The sequence below is a fragment of the Natator depressus genome, chromosome 19 (genome assembly GCF_965152275.1).
Source record: "Natator depressus isolate rNatDep1 chromosome 19, rNatDep2.hap1, whole genome shotgun sequence".
Classification (NCBI taxonomy): domain Eukaryota; kingdom Metazoa; phylum Chordata; order Testudines; family Cheloniidae; genus Natator; species Natator depressus.
The window spans coordinates 6,587,721-6,607,864 of NC_134252.1; the positions used below are offsets into that span (position 1 = coordinate 6,587,721).

General features: G+C 45.2%; 1 protein-coding gene and 1 non-coding gene across 2 annotated transcripts; one reads left to right on the forward strand and one right to left on the reverse strand.

Moving 5' to 3' along the window:
* Positions 1–537: 537 nt before the first annotated feature.
* On the reverse strand, positions 538–19,720 carry HDAC1 (histone deacetylase 1). Its single transcript, XM_074934257.1, has 14 exons — positions 19,568–19,720; positions 15,386–15,498; positions 14,728–14,845; positions 11,086–11,160; positions 9,128–9,266; positions 8,346–8,487; positions 6,547–6,639; positions 6,142–6,250; positions 5,818–5,958; positions 5,231–5,339; positions 4,976–5,106; positions 4,213–4,359; positions 2,470–2,518; positions 538–2,083 (listed from the first exon to the last, which is right to left on the reverse strand). The coding sequence occupies exons 1-14, from the start codon at positions 19,614–19,616 to the stop codon at positions 2,056–2,058; spliced, it is 1,443 nt and encodes a 480-aa protein (XP_074790358.1). The 5' UTR covers positions 19,617–19,720; the 3' UTR covers positions 538–2,055.
* On the forward strand, positions 9,831–9,902 carry TRNAQ-CUG (transfer RNA glutamine (anticodon CUG)). The gene has a single exon. It is a non-coding gene; the product is annotated as a tRNA-Gln (tRNA).
* Positions 19,721–20,144: the final 424 nt, after the last annotated feature.

The following is a 20,144-nucleotide window of genomic DNA, read 5'->3' on the forward strand; positions in this document are numbered from 1 at the left end:
GAAATCCAAACCAAGGTGCACACCCCAGTTGCAATGAGGATAGTGCAGCATGAGAACAGCAAAAAGAAATGCCTCTCTAGTGCTCAGCGTAAAATGTAAGGCAGGGGGATACAATGCAGGAACCATGGCAAACAGACCAAGCCATTCATCAAAGGGGCATCTGGAGAATTAAGATACCTTAAACATTTTTTTTAAAAAAAAGTTGAAAGGAAGGTAAGGCCCTTACAGAGTCCTGTAAATGAAATGAGCAAAAGTAAGCATCAGTAAATTCAGTCCTGCTATAAATACATTGGCTTCAAAAGATGAATACAGGTCAGTTTTCTTACCAATAGGGGTAGAGGACACACTAAGCAATCATCCAAAGCCTCTAATTTCAATGGCTATGTTTTTCAACGGTGATCTACGCTATTTTGTGATCAACAAAACAAGTAGACCCCCTCCCTCCCTTGACCACAAAGAAGAGTAACAATTCACACCAACTTAGAAATGTCATTTTTATTACAAAGATTTTCAAAATTCAAAATAAAAAGCATCTTTTAAAAAACCACAATATATTTCCCCCCCAGACACACAGATACAGCGATCTCTCACTTCACAAAAATGTAAAAGAGCAGAGGAGCCGCAGTCAGCTTCAAGAGACTAGACATGGTGGAAAAGAAGAGTACTTAAAAAAATAAAACATTTAAAAATAAACCTAAGTTAGCAGCATTACTGGAGCTGAACCCATCAGCAGCGCTCAGTGGGAGGTACAGATACGCTAGTGGACAGAGGTATCCCCCTGAGAAAACAGCAAGTGAAAGCTGCCTGCAGAACTCCTGGGAGGCTGGAGCTCAGTGAAGCATTTCACAGGAAGCTCATCCAATGATTAGTTATGAGAAGTGAGATGCAAGGTAAAGGCCAGTTCTGTTCTCAAGCGACAGTTAGGGAGTGCTGCTGTTCCATTACGAAGACAGCAGCTTAAGTTGCAGGTTCAAAGGGTTCCCCACAGTTACTGGCCTGGACAACAACGAGAAAGGTCCTATCCAAAAACATTTGTGCTTCACATCAGATGAGGATTTTCAGCAAGTGCCAAATTGACAAGCGGTTTCAGCCAGGCTCTTCGCAGTCTGGTCTTTAGCTGACTTGGGATTTCTGTAGTGGTTTCAGTCTAGGACCTAGATCAGCACTCAGAATGCACATTATGTGATCACGGGTAGCTGAGTGGGGAAAAAGCAGGAGGACAATGGGCAGTAATGCATTTCCCCCCACATAGGGGTTTTGGTATATGAAGAAAAATATTCCTTTGAGCCCTTCTCTCTTGTATGAGATGTATAATGCTGCCACACTAACTTCACTTAAAAGGATCCACTTTAGAAAGTTTTATTTAAAAACACCAGCTACCTGGTAGTTTTCATTTTGTGCTATACAGATCTATACCTTAGAGCAGGGCACCTTGGGCTGATACACCAGGGAACTTTATATATTTACTTTCAAACTGCCTCAACTCCTTCCACAAATCCACTGCATATAGCCAACTGTATTCAAGAACTGCACTATTTGACCCTGAGAACTGGCATCAGCTTGCAGTTACTTACTATGGTGTAATTGGACCAAAGACCATAGGAGCAGTTTCTCTCACAGGCATAAGGTGGGAATTCAAAGTTCTCCCACAAAGTTTCATGGCCATATTTCCACCTGACCTGAAAGTCAGACACTATTTCTACTTAAAAAAAAAAAAAAAAAAAATCCATATTCTCCAAGGGGTTATTTCAAAGAGAAGGCAGAGGGGAGGAAAATGATTAAAAAAAAAAAAACCACACCAAAGAGGCAGTGGAAGGCAAGAGTGAAACTTCCCTGTCACTAATTCTGAGTAATGCAGGTCTGTCTACTCAGAATCCTCCCCATCTGCTCTCCACGGAATGCAGCAAGGAATAATTTACAGTTCTTAAGTCATTTATATATTTATATAGAAATATATACAGAAACATATAAAATATAAATCCTGTGGAATGGGAGGCTACCAGAGAAGCAAACTTATAACTATGTACTGAAAGGTATTGTCCAGCTGCAGTCATCTTAGGCCGATTTAGTCTCTTCCTTTACCCTGTAGAGCCAAGAGTGGAGAGCGTGGGTTAAGCAACTGACAAGGAAGAATTAAATTGTGATCAAGTGTAGCAAAATAGTGGAGTAGCATGTTAAAGACTTTACCCTTAGGTCCTGTCCTAACAAATGCACTAACATCTGTCCTTATCTTCCACACAATAAAACATATTTTTAAGCACTTCTCTAGCACCTTTCATCCAAGGACCTCAAAGTGCTTTACCAAAAGAGGGCCTTGGGTATTATCTATAATTTACAGATGGAGAAACTCAGATACAGGCACCTACAGGGAGCACCTAGAAAACCATCCTGCTCAACTCGCAGGCACCTAAGTCACATTGCATCCTAAAGTGGGGAGGGGAAAATCCATAAGGCAGAAGTAGGTCTCACCCTTTGGGTTCTGCTTTCTCCTCTTTGGCTTTTTCCTCTTCTTTCTCATCTAGAAAAGAAAAACCCCAAATAGCAAAGAGGCAGAGAAATAGCAACCACTCACCAGCCCCACCTGGCAGAATCAGACACCAGTCAGGGAGGTCCGATTACATTAGAAATCACTGGTGAGGCAGTCACTTTCAAAGTTACCTTAGAAAAGTGAACAGATAATGCCAGCTACTCTGCATGTGTGGGGCAGAGTTTGGAAACCAGGGAACCCTTCAGGTATCCACACTTGAAGCCACAGTCTGGGGCAGCAACCTGTTTTGAGCCACTTGTGGCACCCTGAAGCTCTGTTTTCTATTGTCCTCCAATCAGAGTCATAAATCTTCACAGTAAGTACAGCAGTTGTCCCAGCAACAACAGAACAGAACAGACCAGACCAGCAGAGACTAAGACAGCTTGTGTTTGAGGTCAACTACGCTGAAGAATGTTTTTGGGTGGCAGTGACAAAAGATTTTTGCAAATCTGGCAACAGGCTGGATTATACCAGATCTCAGGGAGCCCGCAATGACACAGCTCAGGTTGTAGCCTTTATGTAGTTGTTCTGAGGAGTCCCCTAACAGTCACATCATTCTAAGAGTGTTACATGCGTATTTCTCTTTGGAATAGGTTAGAGCGGTCAGTGGCTCAGGCTGCATTTGCTGACATGTGGCCTGTGGTTTGTTAAAGATAGATTAGCCACTGATTCACAGCTCTACACTCACTCTACCAATGAAGAGAACTGTCGCCAATGCCTTGTTGACGAAATAGAGACTAGGAGGGCCCCACTGCGGCAAGCCAGTGCAAAGGTAATTAGGGCAAGTGGCTAGACACTATGGTATTCTGAAGGAGTTTGGGGTTACGAAGCCCACAACCCCAAGGAACCAGACAACTCAGATGTTTATTCCCCCCCTTCCCAAAATACCTAAAGCCTCACACTGAAGCTTTAGCAGAGGGATGATCATTATTAGGCCAGTTGGAGCAGAGCGATGAGGGCAATAGCACAGAAGTATCAGACTTTGTCTCAAAGCCCAAGCAATACTTTGGTTTTCCATCTTAGTGGTAATTGTTGGGATGGTGACACAAGGACAGAATTCAGCAGTTGTCAGACCAGAGCTGACCTTGGTAAACCCACCTAAAACCAGAATCTGAGAGAGTAGAGTCTTTTTTGCCTTGGAAAAGAAGAAAATTCCCCAGCCTGGGTGAAATTAGAGCACTCATGGAGAGTACACAAGTCAGTCAGTGCTTAAAATGCGAGGGTGGGGACGGTTAGAAAAGGTCACAAACCTGGCACCATTTGTTGTTGTTTGTTTTAATTAAGCCAAGTTGCACTTTAAGCACTGTCTTATCAAAGCAGCTGCCCCAGATTAGGAGACCCCCCACACCAACACACTCTTTCCAGATGCGTTAAGCACTGTGGTCAGTCCCATGGGTCACTGGGGTGTTGCTGCTAAACTCCTGTTCTCTATCAGCCTGCCATGCAACCCGGGTTTAAAATCTGGCAGCTCCTTCAAGGTTCCCATTGATAGTGGAGTGGTTCAAACATCATCTCTCTCACTCCCACACATCAATTGTCAGCAATCTAGAAGATGAACCGCAGAAACGTTAATTTCTGCAACAGACACAGCTTTATTCATCCCTCACATTACGGAGTCCTGCATATGGGACCGGCTCTTGGGAGCAGTCCGACATACTTCTTGCTAGTTCCAGTTTTACACCTACCTTTCTTCTCCTCCTCCTCCTTATCATCTTCTGCTTTTACACGCTTTGACTTCTTAAAATTGGCAACATTTTTGCGACCACCTTCCCCTTCATCTTCAGAGTCTGAGAATTCTTCATCACAGGCTATTCTCTTGTCAGCAGAGCGCACTGAGAGCAAAGAGGGAGAAGCTACCTCAGTCACACTGGAGTCTTTTTCCCAGGGGTCCGTAAGGCAGTAAACGTATTTAGGAAGGTACATGTGCACACATGGAATGCTCTACAGTGCCAAGAAACTTTACTACTGTGCAGAAATACAACAATCCTACTGGAGTCACAGCTTAGCCAACTACCTGCAGCAGCCAAGGTCAGTTTCGGAGATCTCTCAGTGTAACACATATATGCGCCTTGGATTAAGTTTACAGCAGGATGTCTAGAGCTGCCAGCACAAACAGGTTAACTAACTTCACACTGGGAAAATCTGACTCCAGACCCAAAGGGCATAAGACAGTCTGGATATAAACTAGTGTTTTCACAGCTAATGGGCGACTTTTGCTAGAACAGCGGGAGCCTGTCTTCTGGCAGCATAAACGGACGTTACAACTTCCAGTGTTTTGTCAGTCATTTCCCCCCAGGAGGCTTTGGCAATCGTTCGAGCTCTAATATTAAAATGTAGATTCTTTCATTAAGGAAGTTATCTAGCAATAGCACTGCGTCACCAAGGGAAGGTTCAGCAGCATGCTCCGTGATCACGCAAGGCAACCTATGCCCACAGCCAGGCACCTACTTGAAATGCGTTTGTCAGGATCCTCTTCATCTTCATCTCCGCTGTCCTCCTGCACGGCATCCTCGGGAATTGGCTGCATCTGGACACCAGGAGCATGAGGGAGCATGCGTAGATTCTCAAATAGCCGCTGCCTACAACCAGCAAAAAAACCAAACAAACCAAAAACCCCACACACTGGTGATCTAAAAAGCATCATCAGAAACAAGCCCCCAGTGTAAGGGACCAATCTCGCTAGGCGTAACAGACAACACTTACTTAATCTTCTCAAGATACTCATTGGTGTTCTGGTTGGTCATGTTCGAAGGACTGATGTGGAGCTTAAAGTCTGGTCCGAAGTATTCAAAATAGTCATTGTATGGAAGCTCTGCACAAAGATTAGAACACAGAATAACCTTGATTGGTTACAGGTCTGGTATCGAAATAGCAAATATCACGTGAGCTTCAATGTGCTATGAGAATAAATGGAACATTTCCTTTTGGGGGTGACTGGAGCTCTCCAGGGATGCTCAGAAAAACATAACTTTGTGACAGTGGGGCCAAAGACTATTCGCTGCTTTAACCCCATGGTGCCCACAACAGGCCTTTGAGTTTCAATGAGATGGCAGGACACCCCAACCATTGTGTGCTGTAGGGGAAAAACGGTTTCTCAGGAGGTACTAGAGGACTAGAACACCCCACATACGAGGCGGCAGCTCAGATAACTCAAACGCAATAAAAGTCAGCAGCTAGTGAAGTGTCCAGGGTACTTCACAGGTCTCCTACACCTACTCAGAGCAATTTAATTTCCCCCAAGCTCTATTACTAGACACCCATCCTCTCAATACAACACACGATAGCCTTACCATTTGGAATTTCCGTGTCCAAAGCCACAGCAGTCTCATAAGTCCAGCATCTAGCCACGTTGCGGATTGTGTAGCCACCCCCTCCTAGCATCAGCATAGGCAAGTTAAAACTCTTTACGAACTCCACACACTTGGCATGACCTGCAGCACAGGGAACGGGAGAAAGTTCACAGCCTCACTAGGTAACTGGACAGTAAGCTTTTCAACACAGTGATTACATCAACCACACAGGTGCCACCACAGATACTGTATTTTACATGTCTGAGCTTTCCTCAAGGCCACCCCCCTGGTTTGACTGCTTTTCTAGAAGCAGTGTGCTCTTACCTTTGATGGTCAGATTAAAACAGCCCAATCTGTCCCCTGACAGAGAATCCGATCCACACTGTAAGGCAACTGCACTAGGCTGGAACGTCTCCATCACTTTAGATATCACCTGGACAAGAAATCCGTTGTTACACACTCCCGTGGGACGATGCCATAGCAACACAATGAAATCCATGTCAGCAGCTGACATGGAGATATTCCCTGATGCCTCAATGGCTGTTGCCTCCCCCCCACATTGGTGACACTGAAGCTCTCACAGGTAAGAATCTGCAAGTGACTGGCTGTAATTGTCAAGTAGAAATAAACACTAGGGAATCTTACAGCACAGGATTGCAGCTCCCCTCATCAGAGCGTCACTAGAAAAAGACAAAGCAGCATCCCAGACTCACTCAGAAAAAGGCTTACCGGCTTAAATATCGCCTCATAGGATTCATCATCAATTCCATCCCGGAGAGGATAGTTGACAGCATAATACTTGCCTTTGCCTGCACCAATATCCTATTAGAGTGAGACAGGAAAGACCACAGGGTCACCAGAGAACAAAACACCAACATACACGTGCAAACATAGAAAAGGAAAGTCTGGGATTCCACCAGGTTTATCAGAATCCAAGCCAAGGCACTTGGGGACAAATTCAGTCTTGGCATAAACGAGAACGATTCCAGTGACGTCAACAGAGGATTAGCCGTGGAGTAAGTGGGTACATTTGGCCTTTGCATTCAACTAATCAATCTAGACATAACGTAACTAACGGAGAGTAATGCGAGGTTAGAGTCAAGAAAGGGAGTAAAACAGCACCTTGGAATTCTACTGAAACAACAGCCCTTGCCTCAGCATCTAGTCAAACATTCAACTGAGTCAAACTGGAGTCACAAGGTCTATGTAACTTGGGCCTCATTGAGAAGGTCATTAAAAAGTCCAAACAGGTGGGCTTTGTATTGCCCCCAGTTACAAGCCAATAGCAGATTTAAAGGAAACAGGTTCCACAAGCAAGGATGCTCTACTGAGAATACTTTACTGTTTGCCCGAGAAAGTTCAATCCCAGGAACAGACATGAAGAGCATCTTGCTGTGATATGATACATGGGAAGGAACAATCCCTAGTGACATTTACTGTCTCACTCTGGGCCTGTGATTTCTCAGTTGCACATTCTGCTAGTAAAAACTGTGCATCGTGCAGATCCAGTAGCGCTGCAGAAAAGCCAGATTTTATTCTTTCCTGCATCAAGGACAGGGGAAAACTGGCCATCAACATTCCTGTTCCAGACTCTACACTGTTGGCAATGACGTACAGAGCCAAATGCGAATCAGGCTGCAGTCCGATACCAGCCTGAGCCTGCAGTATTGACAGTTGGAGGAATCTTGGAAGAGTCTAGTTTTGATTTTTAAAAACAATTAAATATCTTCTATCTACAGAGCACACTACCACACCAAAGCATTTGAGAAAAAAAATCGTTTCACTCACTGCTGTAGCGTGGCCGCTTGTAGGATCGAATGTGGCAGCTAGCTACAAGTACATATCGCCGCATAACTTAGGACAGGCAGTGACACTACTACACCCACCTAAAACTCAAGGGGGAATTTAGGTCAGAACGCCATTACCCTAACTGGCATCAGACCATGACCCTAGGGTTAACATCCCTACCTCTTGAGAAGAGCACGGCATTGTCAATGACCACAAGCAGGCAGGACCCCAGTTGTGTCTCATTTGAAACACAGCACCTCCAGATAACCATGTCCCAGCACGGGCCATGAGGCTCAGCACCAACTCAGAGGGAGGAATGCCACCATCAGTATCACTTCTACAGCACAAGGTGCTCCTTTGTCGGTCTCCTATTCAAGTACTGGCATGGCCAGACCTTGTATAACTTGAGAGATCAAAGCAATAGGGCCACCAGGGGAACATGGAAGTCAGTCTGCCAATAAATATGGCCCACCAAGATGTTCAGAGTCCCACACTATGAGGCTGTAGAGTAACTGACATCTGATGTCTGGGCATTGTTACTGTATAAGACTAAGCACCCGCTCAAAGAACAAAAAAGTTAACTGTCACACACATTTCCCATTAAACAAAGGCTGCTATTTTGAGAGAGTCCATCTAAACCAGCGAACACAGAAACAGCGTTTTAGTGAAATTAGTTGGACAGTGAATAGATGGAACAAATCAAACTCTAGGGGAAGTTTCTACTAAGCCTCCATTCTCACCCGCAGATCCCCTGTTCCTGGGAAGTATTCTCCGTACTTATGAAAGGATGCAGTCATGACACGGTCTGTGGTGTAAAAGGCTTCCTCCACGCCATCTCCATGGTGAATATCAATGTCAATATACAGCACCCTCTGGTGGTACCTAGAATCAGAAGGGAGTCAAAATGCTGCATTTCTTCAGAATGGAAACGGTCTTCACCAGCAGAGTAAACGGGAGGAGAGCAAAGACTGTGGTGCTAACCCCCAGGCTATATGGTTACCAACTTGCTGTCTCTCTCTCCGAGTCTCTAAGCAAAACCGATTCAGAGCACGGACATTTGCCTTGAACTGGTCGGCAACGGAACAGAATCACCGAGGAAACCGAAGTGGCTCTTGCTGCAGCACCTGATCGCTGATCAATTCAGTTTACACAAACTCAACCCGTGACTTGCACATTTTACCTCCAAGCCTCCTACTTGGAGCTGCCTCATGACAAAAGCTGCCAGGATGGTAACGCTCACGACACGTTACAGGAGTGCCACTTTTGTGCGCCAAGGAAGAAGCACCAAAGAGCGATCACGCAATGCCTCCAGGCCTTTCATCTACTGCATCATACCATAAGTACAGCAACCCCTGCTGAAGAGAGGGCACTGCATCCAAAAAAGATGTCTGATTAAGCCCTCCCGAGAAAAGACACAGCTAACAAGGTAACAAAAAAGAGCAAATTGGGAAGAAAGTGGTAAGGACTCAAAGAAAATGCATCAGAACAGACAAACAAAAGGGATAAGAAGTACTGCACATACTTTAATAGCTCCAAGATGGCTAACACAATGTCGTTGACATAACAGAAGCCAGAAGCCTCCGATTTCTTGGCGTGGTGAAGGCCTCCTGCCCAATTCACAGCAATATCTGTCTGTTGCTTGTTCAGCTTCACAGCGCTGGCTGCAGGGAGAAGAATTGCAGAACATTAGCATGAAAGACAGAATGGAGCCCTGACAAACTATGGAGAACACACAGACGCCGCCTGCCCTGTGGGGTCACGTGTGTCATTCCATATACCTGTGTGTGTATAACAATACAAATATCAAAGATTTAAACACTGGATTTCTCATACAAACCAGTAAGGCAGAAGACTCACAGCTAAGGGGGGACACTACACTGATCTCTCTTCTACAGAGATACTACAGTAATGTAAACCGATTAAGCATCTATTTTTGCAGTACAGTCTTGCTCCCGTTTCACACCTGTAGTTCAGAACATAAATGGGGAGCCTGGTTTGAAAACAGGTCCACAGCCCGCTAGCTCTTGCTAGCTTGAGTCACAGTTAAAGTACCGTTTAGTTGTATTTATCAGTTTCCTAAAGATAAACCTTTCATGGATAGCTTTATCTCACACACACACAGTTAGCTTTGTTTAGTCCTTTGTATAGATAACTAGGCAAAGGGATCCCCCACAAACCTTACAGCTTGCACACAATTCCACTATGTGGTTCCGTTTGGTTCAGATGGTTCCATGGTGTAATGGTTAGCACTCTGGACTCTGAATCCAGCAATCTGAGTTCAAAATTCAGTGGAACCTAGAATTTTTTGCCAGAAGCTGGGAATGGGCAACAGAGGATGGATCACTTGGTGATTACCTGTTCTGTTCATTCCCTCTGGGGCACCTGGCATTGACCACTATACGAAGACAGGATACTGGGCTAGATGGACCTTTGGTCTGACCCAGTATGGCCGTTCTTATGTTCACAGACTTCAGTGCAACTTTGTATGGGTCTAAGGGTCAACACAGATGAATCCTTTTGTAGGGTCAGAGCCTTAGTGATAAGAGACTGGAACAGCTACTTCAGATGTATCTGTCAGCTGGACAAGCATATGTTTATCTTTTTGGTTTTTGAGTGTAGTCAGACTTTATATTTCAGAAAATAAGGATATCTATCAGTCTGTAGTAAGCTTCAAAGCTTTTAAGCATGTGCACAGTAAAAGTCTCTCAACGCTGCATTACTGTGTGGCAAAAACTCACTAATAAGGATGCCATTTTATTTTAAATGATACAGATTTTAGAGAGTTTATTGAAATCTTCCTGCTTTTGTTTTTCCTTCTTATCAAAAAAAGAGACCAGTGGATTTCTTTTTGTAAAACAAAACACCTGCTCTGAGGCTGAGGTTACACAGCCCTGGAACAAGTTCTTATAAAAAGCAAGCTATCTTTAAATAAACCAAGGTTTCAACAACAAAGATAGCTAGCTTTATTGAAACAAAGTCATTCACGAGGCTTTCATTCCATACACAGGTTTCAGAGTAGCAGCCGTGTTAGTCTGTATTCGCAAAAAGAAAAGGAGTACTTGTGGCACCTTAGAGACTAACCAATTTATTTGAGCATAAGCTTTCGTGAGCATCCAATGAAGTGAGCTGTAGCTCATGAAAGCTTATGCTCAAATAAATTGGTTAGTCTCTAAGGTGCCACAAGTACTCCTTTTCTTATTCCATATGCAGAAATTCCTCAACATGACCACTTAAGTGATCTTTGGATGAGAGAGAATATGGCTCATATTGAAGAGCCAGACCTTACATATAGTCATAAAGCATTCTCAACCACCGACCAATCTCATTCCAATGCATCGGGACTTGAGAATGATCACAACATGTCAGCCCAATTATTTTAAGGAATCTAGAAACGTCTCCAAAATCACATTTCTTTTCTGACAGAGCGACATTATGGACATTCTCCTAAAAAGAGAAAGCATCTAGGATTCTTGTGCTTACCAACAGAGCCTCCTGCAGACAGCTGACAAAATTCAAACAACCCATCAAACACCGGGCAATCTTCCCCAACATTGACTTGAAAAAGAAAGAAAGTGTTTGCATGACAAGCCTGCATACAAGAGGCAAAGTTTATGATGTAAATCTAACTTAAGGACATAAACAGACTCAGTAGAGCATCAAATATCTTAGCCTCGTTTATGTAATTTACATGTATATAATAAATAAAATGTTCAGTGAGAAGTAGACACTCATCCCTTCACTAAAGACGTCATTGTATCAGTCGTCAGTTGTTGCAACCTTCCCTTCAGTCTTTGCTCAGCCCACTGCCATTACTGTGACAGCTTGCAGGAAAGGACAGAACCTGCACTTAAGGTTGTAAAAGCTCTCTGTTGGTACAGAGAGATGCTATAAGTGCAAGTCCACTGCTGCTCTTTGAGAGACACTAAAGAATGAAACCAGCATTTCACATGCACTGTGGATCTACACAAGAGTTGCACCACCTAGTGGAATAAACTATAATAAAACCCAATTGTCAGTCAATTGTGTTAGAAAGTGAGTCGTGACACTATTAATTTAAAAATCACATGTTGCAAACAGGTCTCCTTCAATGTTACTAACATCACCTTAGATTATCAAGACTGAACATTTCAAAAGTTCAGTTTGATTCTCATGAGGTATGCTGTTCATTTACTTTGCGCATTTCATATCTTGGATTAAAAAAAACCCACCAATTTTTCTTCTAGGTTCTCAATCCTGAAGCATGTTTGGGTTGGAAACACTGCAGGGAAACCATTTATTTCCATATAATTTTTCCTATTAGAAATGTTTACATGATTTTTTAAAAGTTTCATTGGGCCTATGTTTTGCAAAACCTGTTTTTACAAAAATCTGTATGGTGTAACAAAATTGAGCAGAACTTTTCCCTTTGTACTTAGAGGCAGGACCAGTCAAGCTTGAATCTTCCCAGCATGAGAAATGCTGCCTTCATTCAATTCCTCGCCTCCAAAAAGGCTAGCGAAAAATCATGTTTGGAGACCGAACAGATGAATGAGCAAGTTTAAGTAGTCTCCAGATTTAAATGGAACTCATTTCTTATGGACTGTACAAATCAGGAAAGTCCAAATTAAGTGTTCCAATTTGTACAACTGTTCCAGTGGGGCATGGTAAGTAGCAGTGGTTGAATAGTTCCCTCATCAGAGATGTTGGGAATCTATTCCCAGCAAGTGGGGAGGTCCATTATCAGTTGCTGCAGAATGTAAGCTTCCCATTGCAACAAATTAAATTTCTAGCCCTTATGGCTGCAGTACAATCTTCTTGAGTCTTCAGACAGAGTGTATCGATGGACTGAGATTAAAGAGACCATTTAGCATCACTGCTACCATTCAGAACCTTGTGGGCTGCAGCAAAAAGGACAATATTTGACAGTGTGACTCTGCTTCTGCTTGGCAAAGATATGGCCCTCTGTATAAGCAGAAGCAAATGGTGGAGTTATTCATTCATATGGAGACCTCTTCCCACCAAGCCCTTCAAAGCAGCCAGGAGATCAAGCCTTTTACAGCAATATGTGGCTCTGGATGGGGAAGAGAAAAAGTTCTCTCTCATTTCCAACAGCTAGAGCAGGGTCAGGAGCTTCATATGTATGATAAGCCCACTAGTCAGAGCCCAATATAATACTACCTAGCTCTTATATGGCACTTTTCCTCAAAAGACCTCAGAGCACTTTACAAAGACAGTCAGAATCATTATCTCCATTGTATAGATGGGAAAACTGAGGCACAGAGTGGCAAAGTGACTTGCCCAAGGTCACCCAGCAACCAGTGGCAGAGCCAGGAATAGAACACAGGTGTCCCAGTCCAGTGCCGTACCCATTAGGCCACTCTGCCACTGATATCAAAGATGGGAGTCCCCAGGATAGCACCCCTATGGAAATCCCAGCACCCACTCCTTTCTCAACAGCTAAGAACAGAAAGGAGACTAGGCTCTTCACCAGGGACTGGCCTTGCACTTGGGTGGTGGGGCCCCATCACCTCCATCTTTAATCTCTATTTCTGGCTCATAGGATTAGTCCTCTGACTAGGTGGTGGTGGACATATTTTGCAAGCCCTGTGAAGGAGGGGACATTGGACTGAATTGTGAATTGGCTTTTGTCTCACCTCCATATGTACTGAAAATTTTTCACATTTAATTTCCTTAAAGTAAAACCCTTGCTTGGAAGTACAGTACAGAAAATGCCAAGCTGACCAGAGGGAGACCAGTGTGGGTGTTTATGAACCATTCCAGTCTCAGCGGTAAGCAGTTAGGTTTGTGTAAATATGTACTTTAGTATGTTAAGGCATATTATTTACCCCAGGAAGTACTTTGGTACACATTACACATATTACTCATTCCTTTAGTCGTTACACTCATGTGCCTAAATACTGTGTGCATTTTGGCTCACAATAGTTTAAAACTGCATATAATTCACCCTCTAGACCATAAATCTTTCAAGAGAGTTAACAGGGGATTACATATACACTTCATAAAAACAAGGCCCACGGGCCAACAATTCTACAGATTTCAGGAATGAAGAGAGTGCACACAACCAATATACTGTTTTAGGGAACTCCTAGCAATTGTATTTGTCCAAATCAGCCAGAAACTGTAGTTCATTCCCTATTAATTGTTGAAAAATGTTAGCACAGAGCTGCAGAAAGTCTGAAAATGTATTTAAGATTCTATAACATGAAAGCTGCAAAAGATTTTTCCACATGGAGGGTGGGGGGAAAATCTATGCATCTGAGGATATTCTAAGGCCAGAAAGAACTTTAGTCATTTAGTCCAACATCCTGCATAATACAGATGAAGTTGCCTGTCAGGTACGACATCAGAACTGAAACTAACACCACTTTCAGCACAGAGGGCCTGGTCCTGAAAGCTCTCAGTGCACAGAACTTCAGCTGAAGTCCATTTGAATTCAGGGCTTGCAGGATCTAAATCTTGGTCAGAACAGAACAAATTGTGAAGCTGGAATTTAAGCAGCCAGATTTCTTGATGCTGACTGATAAATATCACAGAATATTTTATACTCGTAAGGAATGAATTCCACAGATCTCTAGAAATATTCCCAAAAGGAACACAGTTACCAACAACATATCCCCTATTGCAATAGGAAATAGTGACACTGGTGTTCCCAGATTATGAAAATATTATACAGATCTCTGCATATCTACCATACAACAGTACTCCTGCTTCAAAAAAACAACCCATCCTCCCAATATCTGGGAGAGGTGGTCCCCAGAAAGTCCCCATTATTAACAACTCCAGAATCTTATGTTACAAGTTGCTTATGCAGAATACCTATTGTACAGGTATGTCCACGCTGTTCCGTTTATAAGCTAGAAAAGAAGATGAAAGCTTCCACCAACCTCAAGATCAAAGGAGTTAGGGACAGAACCACAATGGAGGAAAATAGTGTAGAACTCTGACAAAAAATAATAATCTAATTGGTTAGGTGAACATGGAAAAAAAAAAAAAAAAAAAAAAAAAAAAGAAGTTTCATAAGATTCTCCCTCCTCTTTTGACAATGAGCTCAAAGAGCTAACCAGGGTTCTCAGGACTAAAGCAATTCAGGTTAGAAGTTGCAACACCATACGCATAGCTTACATCTCTGCATCTGCTTGCTGTACTCAGACATGTTATCAGGGCGAATAGATCTCAGAAATTTAATGTAGTCATCACTATGATACTTGGTCATTTCTTCTGCATTTGCTTTGTGGGGGCGCTGCAAGGAGAGAACAAAATAAGGTTTATTTGACATATATTCCTTCTCCCTCTCTAATGCCTGCCTCCAATCCCAAATTTACTCTCAAGAATAGCAGCAGCTAAAGCCAGTGCTATTAAAGCAAAAATAAGTCTCCTTTCGAAGGGGAAGAGGAATATTATGATAGGAGACTGGAGCTTTTTACTATATGCCTAAGCATAGGAAATAGTCAAGGTACAGGGAGAAAAACATTTCCCATTTTCTATATATAGATTACCTGATCTTTGGAACAAAACAAGGAACACCCTGCTAAACACAGGAGCAGTGGAAGTCTTAAATGCAACAATCTCTTTAAATTAACTTCACCCAGACGTTGGTCATTCCCCAGGAATATTTTCCAACTGTTTTTCCTCCACCTTGCTTCTCCAGAAGTTCCCAATAAAACACATGAGAGTCTGCAAGACCCTGTTCCATTGCAATACAGTGACAGCATGGGAAGCGGGTCAAGCCCCCTCCATACAAGCTTCCTACTTCCCTCTCCATGTCCGGGCCTATACTTACATAGATCTCCATTTTTCTGTAAAGGCCGTAGTTCAGCAGTAGGTTGTGGGTCATTCGGATCCTGTGGGGTTTCATTGGATGGCCCTGGCCATAATAGTAGTTTCCAACATCCCCTGAGAGTGATAAGCATTTGGTTATAGTGGAAAAGAACATTTTCTCCTCTGAGCAACATCATTGCAGAGGAAGATGACAGGAGTCACCTCTAGTTAAGTCCCATCTGACCTTTATTTTGTCATTTTCTCTTTTCTACAGCAATATGTATGCTTGTCATGCTCTCCCGCTCCCCCCCCCTCACCCCCCCCCCAGATTTATACCAACTCTATCAGAGTCTCATGGAAGACTGGATAATTGAGGTCTTGGAAAACCGAGGAAGTTTTCAGTGCAGTTAACAGATGTTGGGGAACATGACACTGTTGCAAATCATTGAGGTTTGGTTAATTGAGTTTGTACCATACATGGAAAGATCCCACCATGTACAAAAGCTAAAATGAAAAGGCTGCAGCTTCTGTGGGACAAGAACAGCACTGACAGGCATTACACATAACTGTCCCTTAGTGCCATCATCTCCCAAAATTCGAAACCTTCTAGGGTCACCTCCATATGGTTAGGATCAATTTTCACTGCTGTATTTAATGAAGGTACACGTTTCCTTGAGAAACTACTGTATAGCCTAAGTTTTGGTCTGGAGCCAGGAACTCTCAAGTTCTAACGCCAGCTCAGACAATGTCTTGTCTAATAGCCTCAGACAAATCACTTGGACTCTCTGCCTTGGCTTCCTCATCTGTAAAATGGCAATAATGTTTCCTAACTCGCAGGGGCAGGTGTGTGTGTGTGTTGTGATGCTAACACAGTTAATGCTTGCAATGCACTTTGAAGACAAACAAAATCCTAGTATTTTATGACCACAATTATTTTAATTCATCCGTCCTTACCAGCCTGTGCATCCAGGCCTATCCTATCAGTAACTCACACTCAACATTGACACACACACAAAAAAAAAGTTAACTAGTTTCACAACCCCAAACCATCCTACGGGGTGAGAGTGCCAACCTGGCCTGGCAGGTGACTCAGTTGAGAGTACATAATGTTTTGTCATAGATCTCAACATTCATGAGTAATTTGCACTGCCCCCGCAGCCAGCAGAGACTGAAACCTTTTCTACGCTTCCCCTAGTGTAGACAGGGTAAAACCACAATTTCCACTGGTGGAATTTAACTCTGCTTGAAAGTGGGGTAGACTGCAGCTTTCCTGGTCTACAACAGAACTCTGCACTGGTGCAGCAATACCAATACTGAAAATTAGGTTAATTCCAAGCATTAACAAGGCCTGAAAGAACCACAGAGGAAGCCGAAGAGCCTAGCTAGGGAATCATCTGGCAGCCAGCACCTTCTGAATACCAAACTAACAACAGCCCAGGAGAGAATGGTCACTTGTCTTCTACCCTCCAATGAAATGCAGTGGGCAACTCACAAGTGATTTGAACTGAGCAGTCTATCTGGAGGTTTATTTTGCTAAACAAAGTTATTTACCGGCTCTCTTTTTATAAGCAATGGGGATATCTTTGCAGCCTCTAGGGTATGTCTATATGGCAAAAAAGGCATGTTCTTAATTTGGGTTAGCTAAATTAGGTTAAAATAGCAGTGAAGACATGGCATCTCTGCTTTTAAGTTGGGTTAAGGGCTCAAGTTAAAGCCTACGGGGAACCTGGGGCTGAATTTGAGCTGCTAACCTGAGTTGCCGTATATTCACTGTTCTTTTAACCCAAACTACCTAACTCAGATTAAACTAAATTAAGAGCACCCCCACTTTTTTTTTTTTTTTTTTTGGCGCTGTGTAGACATACCCAAAGATGCTATTACAAGCTGGACTCTACCAGCATCCTAGTCTATGTATATACCGATAAAAAAAAAGTTTTATCATCACTAACAGGCATCACCTATCCCGCTGTAAGAACACGCTGGAGACAAAGCACTATAGTTTTACTGTTAGATCAAGCATAGGCAGGCGGTGGGGGAGCCAGAGTTCTGACCTTGCAGCTACCTTGTGATAAAAACTACACGTGCCTTGTCCCCACTTCAGATTTTACAGCAATAAAACTAACGCATGTTAGTTATCCGCTGTAAAATAAACAAAACCAAAACAAATACCACCTTTCTGTCCATGACTACAAAGCCCTAGTTTATCACTGATGACCCATGCGTGAGTACAAGTGTGAAAATTGTGCATCTCCAGACCCAAGGGGCACTGTGGACCCTCAGACAGAGCTTTCATTCACCATCTGACAGTCACAGACATAGGTACGGCATTCCCACAACTATCACCACCAGAGACCAGTATTTCCAGGAACTCTGAAGGATGCATCCAAAACCTCAGGGCATTAATGTGGCACTAACAGGTCACAAATACTTTGATTTTATATCTAATGTGCACAGATCAGCTGTGGATATTAGAAGGATGAAAGTCAGACTTGCAATATCACGGCAACTGGCCTAACCTAAGGTCCCAATCCAGCAACAAGTTTTGCAGGGGTCAACCCACATCTAGCACTGTGCGCATGCAGGGGTAGATCTCATTTTGGAACCAGGGCCTAATGTTGCAAGTTACTGTACTGAAGAGATAAAAGTCCCTGATATATAGCTGATGGAGCAGAGCACTTAAATAAACCATACTAAAATGCCTGAATGATCACTAAAAGCACCTTCTAACCCCACAATAAAACAACTAATAGTTATTCTGCCACAAGGATTAAAAATATTATGATAAACATTATGATTACACAACATCTTTTATGAAGGAAGATCACAACCTGCAAGAGATCATTTCATCCATCACTGAAACACACACCCTGCTGGCAAGGAACACAGCAGCAAGCGTGGAACAGCAAACAGCAGTTATGTGACTGTAATTTCTCCCACTGAACTACAGGGGAAGAAAGGGAGGCAGAGCAGAATTACCCAGGTTGCAATTTGGGGAGGGCACCAGGGACTAACACCCAACATTTGGGGAAGTGTCATGGAATAATTCAACAAACACAAAGCATCACCCCCCCATACCCAGTACCTACACTCACAATCCAGCCAAACATATGCCTGGTGTTAAGCAATACCCCTGGCTACAGAGCCTCCCCAACTAAAACCAAGCAGCTGTTCTGAAGAGAGATAGAAAGAAAAAGGTCCGATTGATATTACCACTATAGATCCGAAAAAGTTTTCAAAAGCATCAAGGAACAGCCCCCTTCCCTAGCGCCGCGTCCCCCACAGGCCCTTCCCCAGCACCCCATCCGAACTTCCTCCCCCGCAGGTCCTTCCCCAGTGCCCAGCCATCCTCATCCTCACCCCCCCACCTCTTCCCCCCGCCCACAGGCCCTTTCCCACCTCTTCCTCACCCCCCCCCGGCAGGCCCTTCCCCAGCCCCCCCTCCTCCTCACCCCCCCCCCCGCCGACTCCCCTCCAGCCCCCTCCCCTCCTCCTCCTCTTCCTCACCCAACCCTCCAGCCCCCCCCTCCGGCTCCCCTCCCGCCCCCCCTCCCATCTCCTCCCCTCCCCCCTGGCTCGGCTCCCCTCCAGCCCCCCCTCCCTTCCCCTCCCCTCCCCCCCAGGCCCCCCTTCCCCTCCCCCCCAGCCCCCCCCGGCTCGGCTCCCCTCCCCCCTCCAGCCCCCCCCGGCTCGGCTCCCCTCCCCCCCTCCAGCCCCCCCCGGCTCGGCTCCCCTCCCCCCCTCCAGCCCCACTCCCCTCCCCCCCCGGCTCGGCTCCCCTCCCCTCCAGCCCCACTCCCCTCCCCCCCCGGCTCGGCTCCCCTCCCCCCCCGGCTCGGCTCCCCTCCCCTCCAGCCCGGCTCCCCTCCCCTCCCCTCCAGCCCCACTCCCCTCCCCCCCCGGCTCGGCTCCCCTCCCCTCCAGCCCCACTCCCCTCCCCCCCCGGCTCGGCTCCCCCCCCTCCGGCTCCTCTCCCGCCCCCTCTCCCCTCCTCCGGCTCCTCTCCACCTCCTCACCCCCCCCTCCGCCGGCTCCCCTCCCCTCCTCATCCCCCCTCCTCCTCCTCTTCCTCACCCTCCCTCCGCGGGCCCCCCTCCTCTTCCCTCCCCCCACAGGCCCTTCCCCAGCGCCCCCTGTCTCCCCCCCGGCCCAAAGTCTCCTGCTTTCGCTTCACCGCCCCCAGCGAGGACCGGCCCGGGGCTCTCACCGTCATAGTAGTAACAGACTTTCCGCTTGGTCCCCTGTGTCAGCGCCATTTTCCTGCCTCCCGACCGCACCAAACCCTCCCGCAGCGCAACCGAACGCCCCCCAGGGCCAAGCACCCCGCGAGCAGTTGCTCCCGCCCCCGCGGGGCGGCAGACCTATCGGGGAGTGGCTTGGACCCACTTCCCTCGGAGCAGCCAATGAGAAGTCAGGTAGGGCGGGGCGGCAGGATTAGCAGGATAGGTAGAGCGCAAGTGTTCCTGGACTGTACCATTCCCAGAGAAGGGAGAAAAAGGAGGAACGGGTTGGCAGGACTGTACCACTTCCGAAGAATGGGGCTATGTTCAGACAGGAGTTTACCATTCCGGGGGGGGGAGGGAGGTAAGGGGAAAGTACCATTCCTCAGAGAATGGGGGGGAAATCACACAGGCATGTACTATTCCCAGGAGAGGAATCGGGGCTGACGGGACTGAACCATTCTCACAGAAGAGGTGATCTGGGCAGCTTAGGGCTAAACCACTTGACACTTGCTGCCACGACATCACGTGCCACATGGCTGTCCCCACAGTGCCATTTGATCC

Coding starts and splice junctions, on each gene's coding strand:
- HDAC1 (XM_074934257.1), bottom strand. CDS start 19,616: ATGGCGCTGACACAGGGGACCAAGCGGAAAGTCTGTTACTACTATGAC. Junction 15,499..19,567: donor AGTCTGTTACTACTATGACG/GTGAGAGCCCCG, acceptor TATCACTCTCAG/GGGATGTTGGAAACTACTAT. Junction 5,340..5,817: donor GGACACGGAAATTCCAAATG/GTAAGGCTATCG, acceptor ATCTTTGTGCAG/AGCTTCCATACAATGACTAT.